General features: G+C 39.9%; 1 protein-coding gene across 1 annotated transcript; it reads left to right on the top strand.

The window, feature by feature from the left end:
* Positions 1-58: 58 nt before the first annotated feature.
* fancb (Fanconi anemia complementation group B) lies at positions 59-13,332 on the top strand. Its single transcript, XM_011489858.3, has 8 exons — positions 59-1,153; positions 1,234-1,389; positions 1,480-1,569; positions 2,268-2,396; positions 3,929-4,101; positions 6,997-7,412; positions 7,489-7,729; positions 10,566-13,332. Exons 1-8 carry the CDS (start codon positions 197-199, stop codon positions 10,954-10,956), a joined length of 2,553 nt encoding a protein of 850 aa, XP_011488160.1. The 5' UTR covers positions 59-196; the 3' UTR covers positions 10,957-13,332.
* The last annotated feature ends 1,946 nt before the right edge of the window (positions 13,333-15,278 follow it).

Here is a 15,278-nt window from a genome sequence, read left to right as displayed (position 1 = left end):
CCACAATGCATCTGGGCTAACAGGAAGTAAAGATTTTAGTTGGCGCGCGCTATTTTGACTTTACGACAAACCGGCATTAAAACTATTATAGGTTAGCTGTTCTTTTTTGTACTAAATGAAATTTTACGACTATCTATTAATTTAAGTGCAAGTCGTTTGTAGTGAATGTTGCAAATATGACATTAATGACTGTCATATGCATAGGGTGAATCACGCAGAAACTAAGTTATTACGTTCTGTCTGTTTTATTATGGATATATTTGACGATTCGATCGCCTGTCGCGTTTCACACGGTGGTCATTTAATGGGTTTCATCTGTAAGCGAAGTAGATCTGAAACCTGGGGCGAAAGAACCGAGCTGCTTCTCCGAAAACTAGTTTTTGAGCCGGATCGCAACAGGTTCGTGAACGCAGCACAGGGATCAGCTGTCATCGGCAGGAAAGCCTCCGCGTGCGTCAACATCGTGAAGTGCACATGTGCCGTGGACGTTCAGAGGAGAGTCAGAACTGCCTGTGTTCTGGTAACAAGGAGGACCGGGAAAGCAGACGCCTTTAAGTACAGTCTTCTCACAGTGAGCTCCTCTGATCAGCTGGAGCCACGCGTTGAGTTTAAACTCTCCTACCAGATGACTGACAGGGTGAGCATCCTTCAGGGCCCCACGGTGATGTGGATCCACGACAGCTGTATCTTTTATACATCACTGCAGGCAGAAGGGGTTAGACAGATTCCCATTTCCATGTCTTCCTGCGTTTTTGGAGAGCTTCCCCTCTGTAAACCCCAGGCCTTTATTATTGGACAGCCGGAGGGGGGTGCAAACAACCAGCCCACGAGCTCAACCCTGGCCTATTTGGTTGGTGATGGACAAGTGTTTGATGGCACCATGATTTTACCACATCCCTATGTGGGTATCACAGAGAGCATCCTGGTGCTCCAAGCTGACCGAGCAGATGCTGTGTTAAAATGCAATCTGGTTGCAGCAACTTCAAGTAAACAACTTGTTTATTTTGAGAATGGAATTGCAAAGGATGCCTGCCCACTGCCCTTTGAGCAAGCAGAAGACATTCAAGTGGCTGACTTGGGAAGAAACGGCACCCTTTTTGTGTTATCCTTCCGCCGGGGGAACGTTTGCGCCGTTTGGAAGGACACCTTTCAGGCATGTAAGACTGGTTTAAATATTTGAGGGTAGTCTGTAGTGTCTGTGTTTTCTAAAAACTGTTTTTTTTCCCTCTCCAGGTAGCCTCCCAGTGGTCATGTGTCAGCTCCGTCCACATCGGTGACTTTCTTCAATGTGGAACCGATCAATTGCTGCTAGTTTTTGATGATCAAGGAGTATCAGAGGAGCTAAAGAAACATTTTCTAATCACTGACATTTGTGGCATTTTCTACGCTGTAAGGCCCTTTTTCTTAACACAATGTATATATCTTTTAATAGTTTTTTTTCAAGCAGTGCTATTAATTAAAGATGTGTCCATGTTTCAGGGTGGTCAGGACCCTGACGTGCCAAAGAAAACGTTACCATCTCCAGAGAACTCCCGTCTTACTCTTCAAGCTTTAGAATCCAGATTACAGGTGGGATTACTGGCTCCTGTGTGGTGACATTGGCTTCACAGTGGTGCGGTGGTTAGCTCGCTTCACAGCAGTTGTGTTCACGCCTGGTTTAAATCCTGGTTGGGTTCTTTCTGTGTGGAGTTTGCATGTTCTCCCCGTGCTTGCATGGCTTTTCTCCGGGGACTCGGGTTCCTCAAAAAAACACGCTCATTAGAAACGTAGAGAAGTGGCTCCCATTTATAGATTAGCAACAGTAGCAGTAAATACTACGTTTTTTATGAACATTTCCTAAAAACGAATTTGATTGAATAAATAATATTTGTAGACTTTCAAAGTAAACAAGAATATATAAGTTTTCTGCGCCACTTTTTCTTTCCACACTGAAGATGTTCAAGTTTACACGTGTTAAGTGATATGATATGTTCTGTGTATTAAACACAATGTTTGTTTTTAAAATAACAGATATGATATGGTAAATGGCGTATACTTAGATAGCGCTTTTCTAACTTCCTTGAAGGCCCAAAGCGCTTCACAGTCACAAACTCATTCACACACACATTCACACACTGATGGCGAACACTGGTGCCAACCCACCGCCGGGGGCAAGGTGGGGTTCAGTGTCACTTGGGTGGGCAAGGTGGGAATCAGACCTGCAATCTTCCGATCAGAGGCCGACCGCTCACATATGTGTCAAACACAATGTTTGCTTTTACATTTAGAGCGGACTGATTGTTCTTCAAGATCTCCAGAAAGAAGAGAGAGTCAAGAACAGAGTCATTCATCAAGCACTCCAAGTCCTCACTGATTTGGCCTCAGAAAGGAAGACCCTTATCACCCAGCATGAGCAGGTATTCTTCATCTAACTGGATAAACAGTCATTTTAAAAATACCTTATTTGGTCTTAGTTTCCATAAGATCAGTTCTTTCTATTTGTTGTGTTTTTATTCTATGCCAATTGACGATACTTATCAGAAAAAAACAACAATGCAGATTCAAAACTGTTAGTTTGATTCAAAATATTTTTTATTTGATTTAATTTAATTTAATTTAAATTTTTTAATTTACAGTTCACAGATTTTGAAAACCCATTCAGATAAAAATTGTGTTTTTGGGCATTTTTCTCATGATGGAGGACGCATATAAAGATAATTGTCCTAAAATTATATTTCTGAGTATTTATTTAATTTATGTAATCAGAATGTTGTGAATCAGGAGCAAAAAAAAAAAAAATAAAATAAAGAAGTTTGAAAAAGAGCTTATTTGTGACGTAGAAAATATACTGGGCGGCCCAAAAGCTCCCTGCTCCGCTCCATTCTGATGCATCCACTTGCAGACAAATAGATCCATGTCTGTTTCTGTTTTCCTCCTCTGGATCAAAACTGTACATCTGGATAGCAACATTTTTGTTGCGCCGTTAATGTTAGGATGGAGGTGTGAGGGGCTGTAAGCTAGCGGTAGAGCATTTGAACAGATGGATGTCGGGAAGCAGGGGTGAGTTCACGCTGCGCTAACAGTCCTGCTGACAACTCAGAGGTTGATTTCGAATAAACTCCTGCCGCTCTGCAGAAACTATGTCCTAGAAAACGACACAGGTTTTTTGAACTCGCCAAGAAATGACATAATCATAATTAAATGACCATTGGCAGTGCATCAAAAGATGATCAGAGTGGGTCTTTAGGATGTTGGAAAACTAAAGATTCAAATCCTGTTTTAAAAAAACAAACAAACAATAAAATATGTGGTATTTTGTTCTTCATTGAATCTTGTAAAAGCACATCCTGAAAATATATTTCTGTTATTGTTTTAGGTATAGTTTACATTTTGAAGAGAGAAATTCAAGTTGTTTCTTATGAAAATACCCTCTCGGGGTATGTTATTGCACTATACTGAGGATAGGATAGGATAGACAACTTTATTTTATCCCTTTGGGAGGTTCCCGCATGGAAATTGACATCTCAATCGCATACAGCACACGTGAGATCAAAAAACATTATTTAATATTACTTTTGTACAACTTTAAACTTCAAAAATTTAGCCCAAATTAAAATGCTCTTGAACTGTAGACCATAATTCTGACTGTGAGGACCTTTGAGCACCCTTCAGTGTAATTTCACTTTGAATACTTAACCTGAAATGGACATTGAAGCTCAAAACTGTGTGTTATTTGAATCATTTCATGATTGTAATGTTAGTTTGTAATGTGTGCTCCCCCTTCTCTCAGTCTGCTGTCTTCGTCGGCTGAATCTGCAGCACTGACTGACTTTGAACGTTTCGTTCACAAGCAGCAGCAAAAACTCCTGTTTCACGTAACGGGAACTGATTTTATGAGCTGAGATGGACGGTAAACTCGCTGATTTTGGTTTTCACCTCCTCTTTTTAGGAAGGTCTTATTCCTCTGTGGGACTGTGACGAGGAGTCAAAGGAGCAGACCTCCACTGATGATCGGACGGAAAGGCCAGCAGTGTCTGCAAAACCCCGGATTGAGAAGCTCTGGCATCGGATCACCGGAGAGCAGATGGTTGTGGGAGTGACGCTGACCGCTGACTACACTGTGTAAATATGGCTTTTTCATTATGCCCTGCAGTGGTCCTGGACTGCAAGGACCAGATGGTTTTTGCAACTCTTACTTCTTGCTGCGCCTTTAAGCAGAATTGTTGGCCCCCGCCAGGTACTCACAAACTCACCAAGCATCTAGTACAGTAAACCCTTGTTTTTCGCGGGGGTTGCGTTCCAAAAAGACCCCGTGATAGGCAAAATCCGTGAAGTAGAAACCTTTATTTTTTTAAACTATTATTATACAATTAAATACTCTATTATACATTGAAAAGAAAGAACAAACCAATTTACAGGCTCAAGCATTTGTTTCACAAATAAAAGTACTTTAGAAACCTTTTTTTCAACAAATAACTCTGTACTGTACTGTCAAATAATAATTTTAATGAATGTGAACAGAAGGCTTCAAATCGCGGAGATTAGCCCCGCCCACCGCGTCCCGAGTATTGGATTAAACGGGAGAAAATTTAAAATGATTATGAAAAAAATACAAAGTACAGTGGGACAAATAGTGACTCAGGTGTATTTCACTGCTCTACAGACTGAGCCGCTGCATCCTGACTCCTCTGCAGTGTTTTCTTCTTTTGAAGCCCGCGGTGCAGCTGTGTTTGTTCGGGAGAAGAACATAGTGATAGGCAGTTGTTGTCGCTCTTTTTTCTGCTTTGCAAAAAGATCCTTATACTCCGACATGCCACCATCAAGAGAATTTGCACGTAGTAATGAAAATTTGGCAAGCTGTTGTACGTACTTGTACATATTAAACTGCAACGTTATTGACGCACAGGTAGAGAAGAAGCGGAATGACTTTTTAGCCAATCAGAATGCAGAACACAATGCACGATGCAAATCCGTGAAGTAGCGAAACCGTGAAAAGCAAACCGCGTTATAGCAAGGGATCACTGGACCTGGTGAAAATGAATTTTGAGCATAGTGAACAACCCCGCCCCAAAAAATCATGACATCACAGCGCGGGAAAACAGCAAAAAAAAAAACAAGAAAAAAAACAATGGGGTCAAAATCTCATATAAGAATCAAAAATACGTAATATTTTACAAACTGACTAAAAAAATCACAACACACGTGTCAGTAATATCGGAAAGAGGTTTTGAAATTATTATGGGATGGCCACAGGACCTACGGCTTGGTGGCTATTTTGTAGTGTGGCTATTTCACACCATAAAGTGTGAAATTTAGCAATTTTCCCACAAAATGGGAGAAGAACTCTTTTGTATGAGCGATCTTTAAATAATTCCACCCACATACTGCCAGGTTAGGTCTACAACCGTTTCATTGACCTTTGACCTCAGTGATAGGCTGCCATCTTGAAATATATATATATATATACATAAAAATATATCTAATGCACTATATAGTGTGTTTGCCATTTTGTAGTGCTGTCCGAATCTACAATTCCAATTGCCCTAGAAATTTCCCAGAAGTCTCTGCGGAAAACCAGTGTGCATCAATGCTGACTAGATTGATGAATATAGACCACAATGCATTGCGTCGGAACAGTTTTTGCCCAAAAAATGTAGTTAAATCTGTTTTTTTTAAATAAATCATCAACGTTTTTATCTTCAGAAGACAGTGGACTCATAAATAATGGCCCATATTAATTAGATTTTCACTTCATCAAATCGATGACGTCCGCCGTTAAAAAAAAAAAAAAGTAGTGACCATAATGTCCGAATTGCTTTTAAAATTCCGGGCACTTTATAGTGGCGCTCTATATCGTTTTTTAGTAGTTAGGGGTGAGGGTGGGAATTCGGACACAACCAAAGATTACATTTAGTGCCAGTTACAACTTTAAACCCCTCCTAGTTTAGTTCAATCTATCGCGTCCTAACTCCATTATTGGGAAGCTACTTGGGAAAAAAATGCTGATTTTAAAGTTTGTAGATTTTGAACGGTGTTGGCATGGTAAGCTTGCAGACGTGGCGTTTCTATTTTGCCCACATACGCTTTATCTATATATTGTGAAAATGTAACATATGAATGGTTGGCTCAAGCTGAACGAAACAATATGACATAAGATTTGAAGATTTTAGGAACGTGGGCGTGGTTACGAGCAAAACCTCTGTTATCAACAAAATCCTAAACCTACTTCTGTCAATTCTTCTTAAAGTGACATAGACCTGTTTGTTACCCCCCAGGCGACTAAAATATAAAATGGTTTCTATGGAGATTGATAAAACCAACATTTTGGGAAAAAATGTACATTTCAAAAGTTTTTATTTAATGTAATTCTGTTATGAATTTGTCCTGTGCAGCTCTGACAAGGATGGCGGGGAGAGTGAGGGGTATGTAGCAGCCGCTTGGTCAGTGAGGGCGGGTCAAAAGGGGGCGGGTACATGTTTGGGTGAAGAGCTCATAATCTTTACAATCAAAATGAGTCACAAGGAAAATGAAATTATCCATGGATTAAAATTTCAGTCTGGTTTGATTTAACCAAGGTGAAACGTGAAGTTTGCGAATGGTTTAGTTATGAAAAGAAATACCACCCTTCATATTCAAGGCAGATCCAGAATGGTCACCATAGTAACAGGTTTTTAGAAACTCTCCAAACCCCTTATGTGGGGAAAAAGAGGCTGTCTGTTTTTTTTCCCAACCAATTGTTCGTGCCTTTTATTTTTTTGCATCTGAGAACATGTGGAGGAGAAGTACTCCTGACATGACAGCCTCAGGAGTCGCTGCTGTTTGGATTGTTGCTCCTGCTCAGCTGATGTAACTTAGCCACCTGGATACACCTGTTCATTAACACACAAGCTGTGCAGAATTATATTCAGGGCTCACTTCAGTTTGCTATTCCACGTCGAGGCCAATTTTTCTGCTACACGTGTGAAAACTAATTGATATGGATGTGTGTGTGTGTGTTTTTGTGCGTGTGTGTTTCAGACCACTGAGCACCGTGAGCTTATCCCTTCTGTCAGAGACGGGCCAGAGCTCAACGCCTGCAGTAATCCAGACTCGGAGCCAAGCGTTCTGGCTCACCGCGCCCTGCCCCCCGACACCATCCACCTCCTCATCTGCCTCCACGTTTTCGGAGCCTCCAGCCAAAAGATGTAAGCAGCACGTTGCCAGCAATGATCTCAACACATGCAGACTGGCTGTGACCGCAGTGACCAGGCTGGCGAATCTGCTGAACTCTGGCTGTGTCAAGTGCGGCGTCACGCTCCATTACTCGCAGAAAACAGATGCTTCCTGCCTTGTGAGCAACTCAACATCAGTGTTCCTGCACTGTGGTCAAGTTATTGTAGACATTCGGGATGTTTTTCCAAGCCAGCTGCTGAAAATCCCCCAGCAGCAAACAGGTAAACGGCACACAAACTCACACCTTCACGCTACAGAAATCTGAAGTTCAATCTGTGCTTTTTTTGCCGTTTCTAGATGAGGTTAAGGAGGATTTGCTGAGTCTGATGGTGGTGCTGGATCGCTGGGTCTTGCACATCGACTCTCCAGACTACAGCTTGGGAGATTTAGACGGCTGGCTTCAGAAGAAGTTGAGTTGCAAGAAGATAGAAGCGTTCTCCCAGTACTTTCTGTTAGAGGGTCAACAACCAGCCACCCCCATGCTGCTTTGCTGGAATCAGATCACTCCTTTCCAGGGTCAACTCATCATCCATTCCTGGTAAATCCTTCTATTTGGTTGAAGCCACTAATTTCAAACCATCTTTTTTGGTCAGTTTTAAATACAACAAAAAAAGACAGAAGAGTAATAACAACAAATGTAGTTGAAGGTTTTTTGGGGAATATAAAATGAAGGAAATAAGTATTTGATGACTTTCTTTGTTAGCCCACTTAAAAAGAAATTGATTATCTGTCATCTTAATGGTGGGTTTATTGGAACAGTGAGAAATAAAAAATCACAAAGAAAATCAATACATCTACTTTAAATTATTTATATAGACTTATTTGCATTTTAATAAAGGAAGTAAGTATTTGATCCCCAAGTAACCATTAAGAATTCTGGGTCCAGTTTCTCTCCTAATCAACCCGCCACCTGAATTGAAGACACCTGTTTGAACTGATCACTTGTAGAAAATAAACCTGTCCACAGACTCAGTCAGACTCCAAGCTCTCCATCATGGGAAAGAGCAAACCTGCAGAAATTTTACCTTATTCGCTGCTGATTACCTGGATCAGGTGTGTTTAGCCAATGGGGAGCTTCAATGGTTGGTTGGTTGGAATACATGTAGGACGCTGGCCTTCGAGGCCTGGATTTGGACATCTCTGTAAGGAGAAGATTGTAGACCTGCACAAGACCAGAATAGAGTAAAAAAAAACACCAGAAAGAAGCTGGGGGTTACCGTGACAACTGTTGGAGCCAAAATACAAGAATATGACCATCATTCCACCTGTAGGTCTGGGACTCCAAACCATATCTTACCTGGTTGGGTTTCCATAATCATGAGAACAGTGAGAAATAAAATCAACATGCAGGAGTTAGTTGATGATCTCAAAGCAGCTGGGACCACCCTCCCCAAAAAAATCATTGGTAGTACTTTAAACTGGAAGGGTTTAACATCTTGCAGTGCTGGCAAAGTCTCCCCTCCCTAAGAAGACACACGTGCAGGCCTGCCTGAAGTTTGCCAATGAACACTGTCATGATTTAGAGCGGGGGTGTCCAAACCTTTCTGCAAAAAGGGCCAGATTTGATGAGGTAAATATCTGTGAGGCATTCAGCCTGCATTATTTGAATCTTCAACATTAAATGCAAATGAACTATTCAATGGACATATGAATACAATGGTATACTTATTCCTTCACGTACAACAGAAAAACAGCAAAATATATTTTTTTATCAAAATGACTCTGAATCTTATATTTAAAGACCGTTCATGGTTCTTTCCCAGTTAGCTTGGCGTAGTTAGCATGTCTCGTCTCGAAGTGCCTCTTTATACTGGACTCCTTAAAGAAACACCTGATCTCTTTGTATTTTAGGCGGGCACATATGTTTTGTATTTTTACTTCAAAGTCTCCAATTTTCACTTGCCCTGAAAGCGGCGGCTCTTGCTGTGAACTTTACTATTTTTAAGTTTACAGTCGATATTTCAGAACTGAAGGGTCGCGCAATGGTGTTGCCACAGGTTTAAAATGGCTTGTAACAATTTTTTTTTAATCACAACATCAAGATATTGTACACACAGTTTTTAGAAAATGCTGAGGGCCATAAATGACAGATTTTATGACAGGAGCCTACAGGCTGGTGGGAATTCGGCCCACAGGCAGGGACTTGGACATGCCTGATTTGGAGGGTGGTTGGGAGAAGATGCCACGGTCAGAGTTGACCAAAATTGACCTCTTTGGCATGAAGTCAACACGTCTTGTTTGGAGGCAGAGAAATGCTCCCTATGATCCCCAAGAAAACCATCCCCACTGTCAAGCATGGAGGAGGAAGCATTATGCTCTAGGGGGTGTTTTTCTGCACAGGGCAACTTCACCGTGTGGATGGGAGGATGAACGGGACAATGTACCATCAAATCCTGAATGAGAACTTCCTTCCCTCCAAAAAATTTGTCATGGAGGGTTCTTCCAACAGGATAATGACCCAAATCTAACAGCCAGTCAACCAAGGAATGGCAGAGGAAGAAGCAAGTTTCTGTACCTCAGTCCTATAGAAAAACCTATGGAGAGAGCTGAAGCTCAGAGTTGCTAAGCAACAGCCACCAAATCTTTAAGATTCAGTAGTTATTTGTGAAGAAGAGGGGACCAGAATTACTCCAGATATGTGCAGAAACCTGCTCATCAACTACAAGAAATGTCTGATCTCTGTGCTAATAAGGATTTGACCACAAAGTAGTAAGTTTTTCCCAACAAGAGGGTTCAGATACTTATTTCCCTCAGTGAAATGCAAATAATTGTATATAACATCTTTAACATCCTGATTTTCTTTGTGATTTTCTATCTCTCACTGTTCAAATTAACCTACAAAACCGTGACCCTCCCAAGTGTGCACTTTAATTTAATAAGCCTTCACATTTGGCTTAAGCTTCCTTTTTAAAGTTTTCTCCTTTTTGTTCAAGAACTTCCTTTTTCCGCGTAGTCCGTGTTCATTTTGAGTCGTGCAAAGCTCCATAACCCCCCCAAAAAAGGGATTTGCTGTTAAATTATCTACTTTTACATCTCCCCTCCGCGCAGTGCATTGTACAGTTTTAATTAAATAGGGCAAAAAGGTAGCTCTTCACACAGGAGTAGGTGCCGCTGAATTTACATTAGCAGCGTTGACGAGGCTTTGAAGCTGACTGAGAGATGTGTCCCGAAATTCACCTGAATATCAAAGAGGTAATGCTGCTCTGCCGAGCACAGCACTTAAAATTACAAGTTCTGCAAATACACCGTGCACATCTTCACATGTGGTTGTGGAATTGGCTGACTTTTAAAAAGAAATGTTAAACATCCTGAAAATGAGCTTTCTTTAAGCCAGCATTTTGTTTTAATCACCTGCTAAATCTGTTCCTTTGCAGCCACCTACAAATGCTGCAGTTTTTGGATTTGCTGTTGGCGTTCCTGCCTGCGTCCTGCCTCATCCGGCCTGCCAAATGCACAAGAGGTCAGAGGACGGCTCAAATGTTTGCCATGGCTTTGGAAAAGGAGGTGCTGGCTCTGAAAGAGGGCCTGTCAGAGCTGCTGTGTGAAGAAGATGAGCAGGCTGGACATTTGGTGAGCTCGGGTCCTGCGGAGGCGCTGCAGGGGCGCAGAGAGCAGTGGCAGCTGGACAGGGAGAGGAGCAGGAGGAGGTTGAGCCCCCTGGTGGACGTGGGGCGGTATCGTAACGTGATGCGAAGTCTCTCTCAGGTCCAGATGGGTTCAGATTTGGCAGCTGTTCTCTACACTCAGAAAAATCTCCTCAGCTAATAAGAAATCCCGTCGATAAGACCGCAAAGACAACAAACAGCAATGCATCAACTCCTCTATTGAGACAGGAAAAATCTTCAACGTGTTCCAGCCCATTTTTTCCCCTGAGAATTTCCAGCTCATATGGGTTCTGCCTGCATTTCAGTGTGTGTGTCCACTCCTAGAAGTGTCGTGGGGTTTAAGTTGTCAAATGTTTTGGAGAAAGCCTCATCCTTCCTTAGTTTCACCGCTTTAATCCTTGTGATACCTCTCGGCTTATTCCCAGCGGCCCCTTTCAGTTATAAGAAACCTCTTTAATATCTGTCTGTTTCCTCTTCCAGGCTGTTCTCCAGAAAGTTAAAGGTGATGGAAGCTTAAACCTAAAAGGATTCACTACCAAAGGAAAACTTAAATGCTACTTCTACAGAATTCACCCTTTCTTATGTGGAAGGGTTCAAAAAACAGCCTCAATCTGCAGCGCAGTGTTAGTTTAACACAACGTCACATTTTATTAATGTTTATTAATAGAAAATGGCCGTTTTTGTTGGACCCACCTAAGTTTGTAATGACCAATTTTCCATCCAAAAGATAAGACTATCGTTTTCATTTCTATTTTCACAGAGAGGAACCAAGTTTCTTTTGTTTTAGTAACAACTCCATCTGTTTCATTCTCATCTGTGCCAGTACCTGCTGGTCTTATTGCCCAAAAAATGATCAAGTATCCAAAAAAATACACAAAACAATGGATGATGCTGACAAGTGCTAATTAACAGTAGTCACACTGTTGAACTAACGAGTTCTGCAAAGGTGGTTTTCTTGGTTCTTGAACGCCTGCGACATGAACATTTTCTTTATTTAACGGATGAAGTGAGCAAATGGCCGTGGAAAAATGTTCAACATTGTTTTTGACATTTCCTAAATAAATGTGTTGTTTGTAATCCGATTACTTATCTGTTAACTTCTTTTCAGTGCTTGTTAGGGGCCTCCACTATGAGGTAAAACCAGAAATTTAAATGCATTTATCAAACTTTGAGGCAATCAGAGGGTCTATGTTGTGCTTTTAATTTAAAATAAGTCCACTGGTTATTTTGCGTTGTAAGTAATTTTAGAAACCCAGACATTTTTAGTGTTCCCACTGAGAGGGGAGGTTGATAAGAGATCAAAAACTGGTCTTTTTGTTTGGTAGCATTCATACTTGTTTTTAGATTGCAGTCATATTGAATATTAATTGATATTAATTTAATCTTTTCTTCATAGATTTGAATTATTTTTTATTTGTATGTACATTTCTGTTGTTGCGTATTCATCATCTGTCCAACTTGTTGAGAAGCAAAAACATAGCATAAAATATGCTATGTTTTTGCTAATATTAGTCTAAGATGCAAAAATATTGACTTGAGTCTTCAGGAAAAAACAACTTATAAAACAAAATTTACTGTCTCACTTTGAAACACATTGTTACCGTGGTGCAACTGTATTATAAATAATTAATTTTTAAAAAATTGCATTCTTTCAATGCAGTAAGAAGTCATTTAAAAAAATTGTAAACTACTAAGTGAGTTATCTTCACCGTAAAGTTTTGTAAATGAGCAAAAAGTGTTCGAGATGTCGTGGAAGCAGCCGTTTTGAAATGAGCAGGAAAAGCTCTTCTACTGCCTCTAGTGGAAGGATGATGAACTGCAGGGCAGAAAACGGACAAAGTTGTTTACAACGGGTTTGTAAGGACAGTTTGGAAGTTAATCAGATAGGGGTCTCAGAAATGCGTGTATCAAATATGACATTACTTGTAATAGAGACAAGAGAATTCATAAAATGATACTTATAACCAAGTTTAGCCTCTATATTTATTCTTACCTCAATTTAAAAATCTGTATATTACATAATGAATCTTTCACACCTGTGCATCTTAAAAAGGTTTGATTATGTAAAGTTGTTACAAATGCATTCAGTGATTTACTTTTCTTTTCAAACCTGATGATATGCAATCAGACGTTAAAATGTCTTCCTATCTGAATGTGTATTTGGCCCCAGAGCAAGAATAAATCCTGAGAACAAAGCCAATGGCTCCCGGGGCTGATGTAGATATATTGGGAAGAGGACAGAAATAACATAATAAATAAGACTCAACCAATAGCAGAGTCTTCCACTGGACAAAGCAGACCATCCACCATTTCTAAAACACACTGTGGTGAATAACAGCTTTATGCTTTAACCATCAACAGCAAATCTCCATGATTGCCTGCATTTGCATTTGAGCTCAATAAAAACCCATGCATGTGGATTACTTTGTCATTCAATTCAGATACAAATTTCAGCCTGAAATTTGAGAGAGTCAGTATTTTGTCTCATAAAGGTAACATTTGTAAAAAATAAAATGAATAAAGCAGAGCTACATGGTGAAGCTTTTCCAATTTTTTTAAAATCATTCTCTAAAACTGTTAAACTGTCTTCTAAGAGATACATGATGTTGAAGCCAATTGTTTTATTTGTAGTGTAATGCACCCTAACTAGGCCTAATTTCCACAAAGAGGTTTTATTTTTTTTAGTGGGCATTAAAAATAAATGTCCAACTAGCAATAATGAAATATGGATTTTACTGGCCCGGCTGGTTTTACAGCATCCTGGAGTTTATGGGATTTGAGCCTAACTGTAAGAATTAAACCAAGTAAAGGTGAAGTTCAAAGGAATTAAGCTTTGAATAATAAGCATTTATTTTTACACTATGAGGGAAAAGCAGAGGAGTCAATGTTTTTACTTTAAGGTTCCTGAGCAGCACATTACCTCTGATCTTAGCCTGAAATCGACTGTCACTGGCTGAGGTCAGAAGGGGTCAGGCCTATTGATTATATCTACAACCTAATGCATGCATGTGCAATGGACACATCATTTATTTATCAACGTAGCTGTAATATACGTTTCATTTAAAAAAAATGTAGAATAAGAACTCTTATCTATGGTGAGTGTATTTGTGTGTTGAGAAAAAACATTTTCAATCAAAATAAAATAGAAAAATCCTCTAAAAGCACACGTTCTTCACATATATCTTGGAGTACATAATATATATAACACTGAAATAAACTACAAATGCTATTAACACACAATTTCTTGCAGAAATTCATTATTGTAGCATAGAAACCACGATCGCTATATTTGGGGTGAAACACACGTGTTAGTGTTGCAAAAACCAAGAATGAATGGTCTTAACTTCATTAAATCCCTGCTTTTCTCTCACACGGGCCCTATAGGCAACTGTGCAGTTGCTATGGCAACCCTCATTTTACTCCCAGACCTTACAAAGCTGCTCAATAAAGCTTATGAACAATGAGAAGTAGTTTCCCCCCCTTAAACAGCTGGGCATAAGCTTCCCTTTGTACTGTTAAAAAAAAAAGGCACGATTGCGTCAGAGCTTTAAGTGATTGGTGTGAAGGTCCAGAAAAGAGCGAGTGATGGAGAGAAGGAAGCATCATCATGTAAAGAATATACAGTATTGTCTTTTTGGGTACAGCATGCCTGTGATCAGAAGAATCCAACTGTTGAGAGTCAGGAGTTTCCTTCAAATATAAATACAGATACTTTTGAAAATTGGTACATATTTGTGACACAAAAAATATCCTTTATTCAACAAATAAATTATAAATATGTCACTTTTGCTGCGTAGTGTTTTATAATCAAACATTTGTAAAAGAAGATCTGCATGATTTATTATTACCCGAGAAAAGGAGAACTAAATTGTCCCAAATTTTTGTTCTATATATCATTTCTTTTAGAGATTTCAAAAGGTAAACTGATCATGAAATTACATTTTGTAAATATTTCTTTAGCTTTTGCAGGACTTTTGAGAATAAATGAGTTCAGCTTGTTGTTCTTGTTGCCCTCAGAAATAAAGCAAACGCGTTTATGGCTTCTAGACGCTTGGAAAGCGGCGTTCAGCATGAGACATTAAACATTTAATATGCAGTCCTGCTCTGTGGTGTGTTTACAAAACGAAAGATTAGCAGAGTTCATGTATTTTTTTAAACATGTATTTCATTCAATAGCAATACAAACATCGATACATTACAAAATAGTTCATAAATGAAAAGGAGCAGAAGGAAGAAAACTTGTATAACTGCCCCATCACCCCAGTTCCATCTGAATGAAGCTGCTACACTATTCAAATATACCGGTAGTTGTAGAGTTAGATAAGCCAATTCCTTTTTAACAGTTCTGGTACATCGCCTGTCCGTCCTGGGAGAGGATCCCTCCTTCATGTGGACATCCCTGAGGTTTCATCTTTTTTTTTAGGAGTTTTTCCTTACTGAGAAGGAGGGTCGAAGCGCAGAGATGCCAATGCAGTTTAGTTC

Source organism: Oryzias latipes, chromosome 21, assembly GCF_002234675.1.
Source record: "Oryzias latipes chromosome 21, ASM223467v1".
Classification (NCBI taxonomy): Eukaryota; Metazoa; Chordata; class Actinopteri; order Beloniformes; family Adrianichthyidae; genus Oryzias; species Oryzias latipes.
This window is presented reverse-complemented; position numbering and strand designations above follow the sequence as displayed.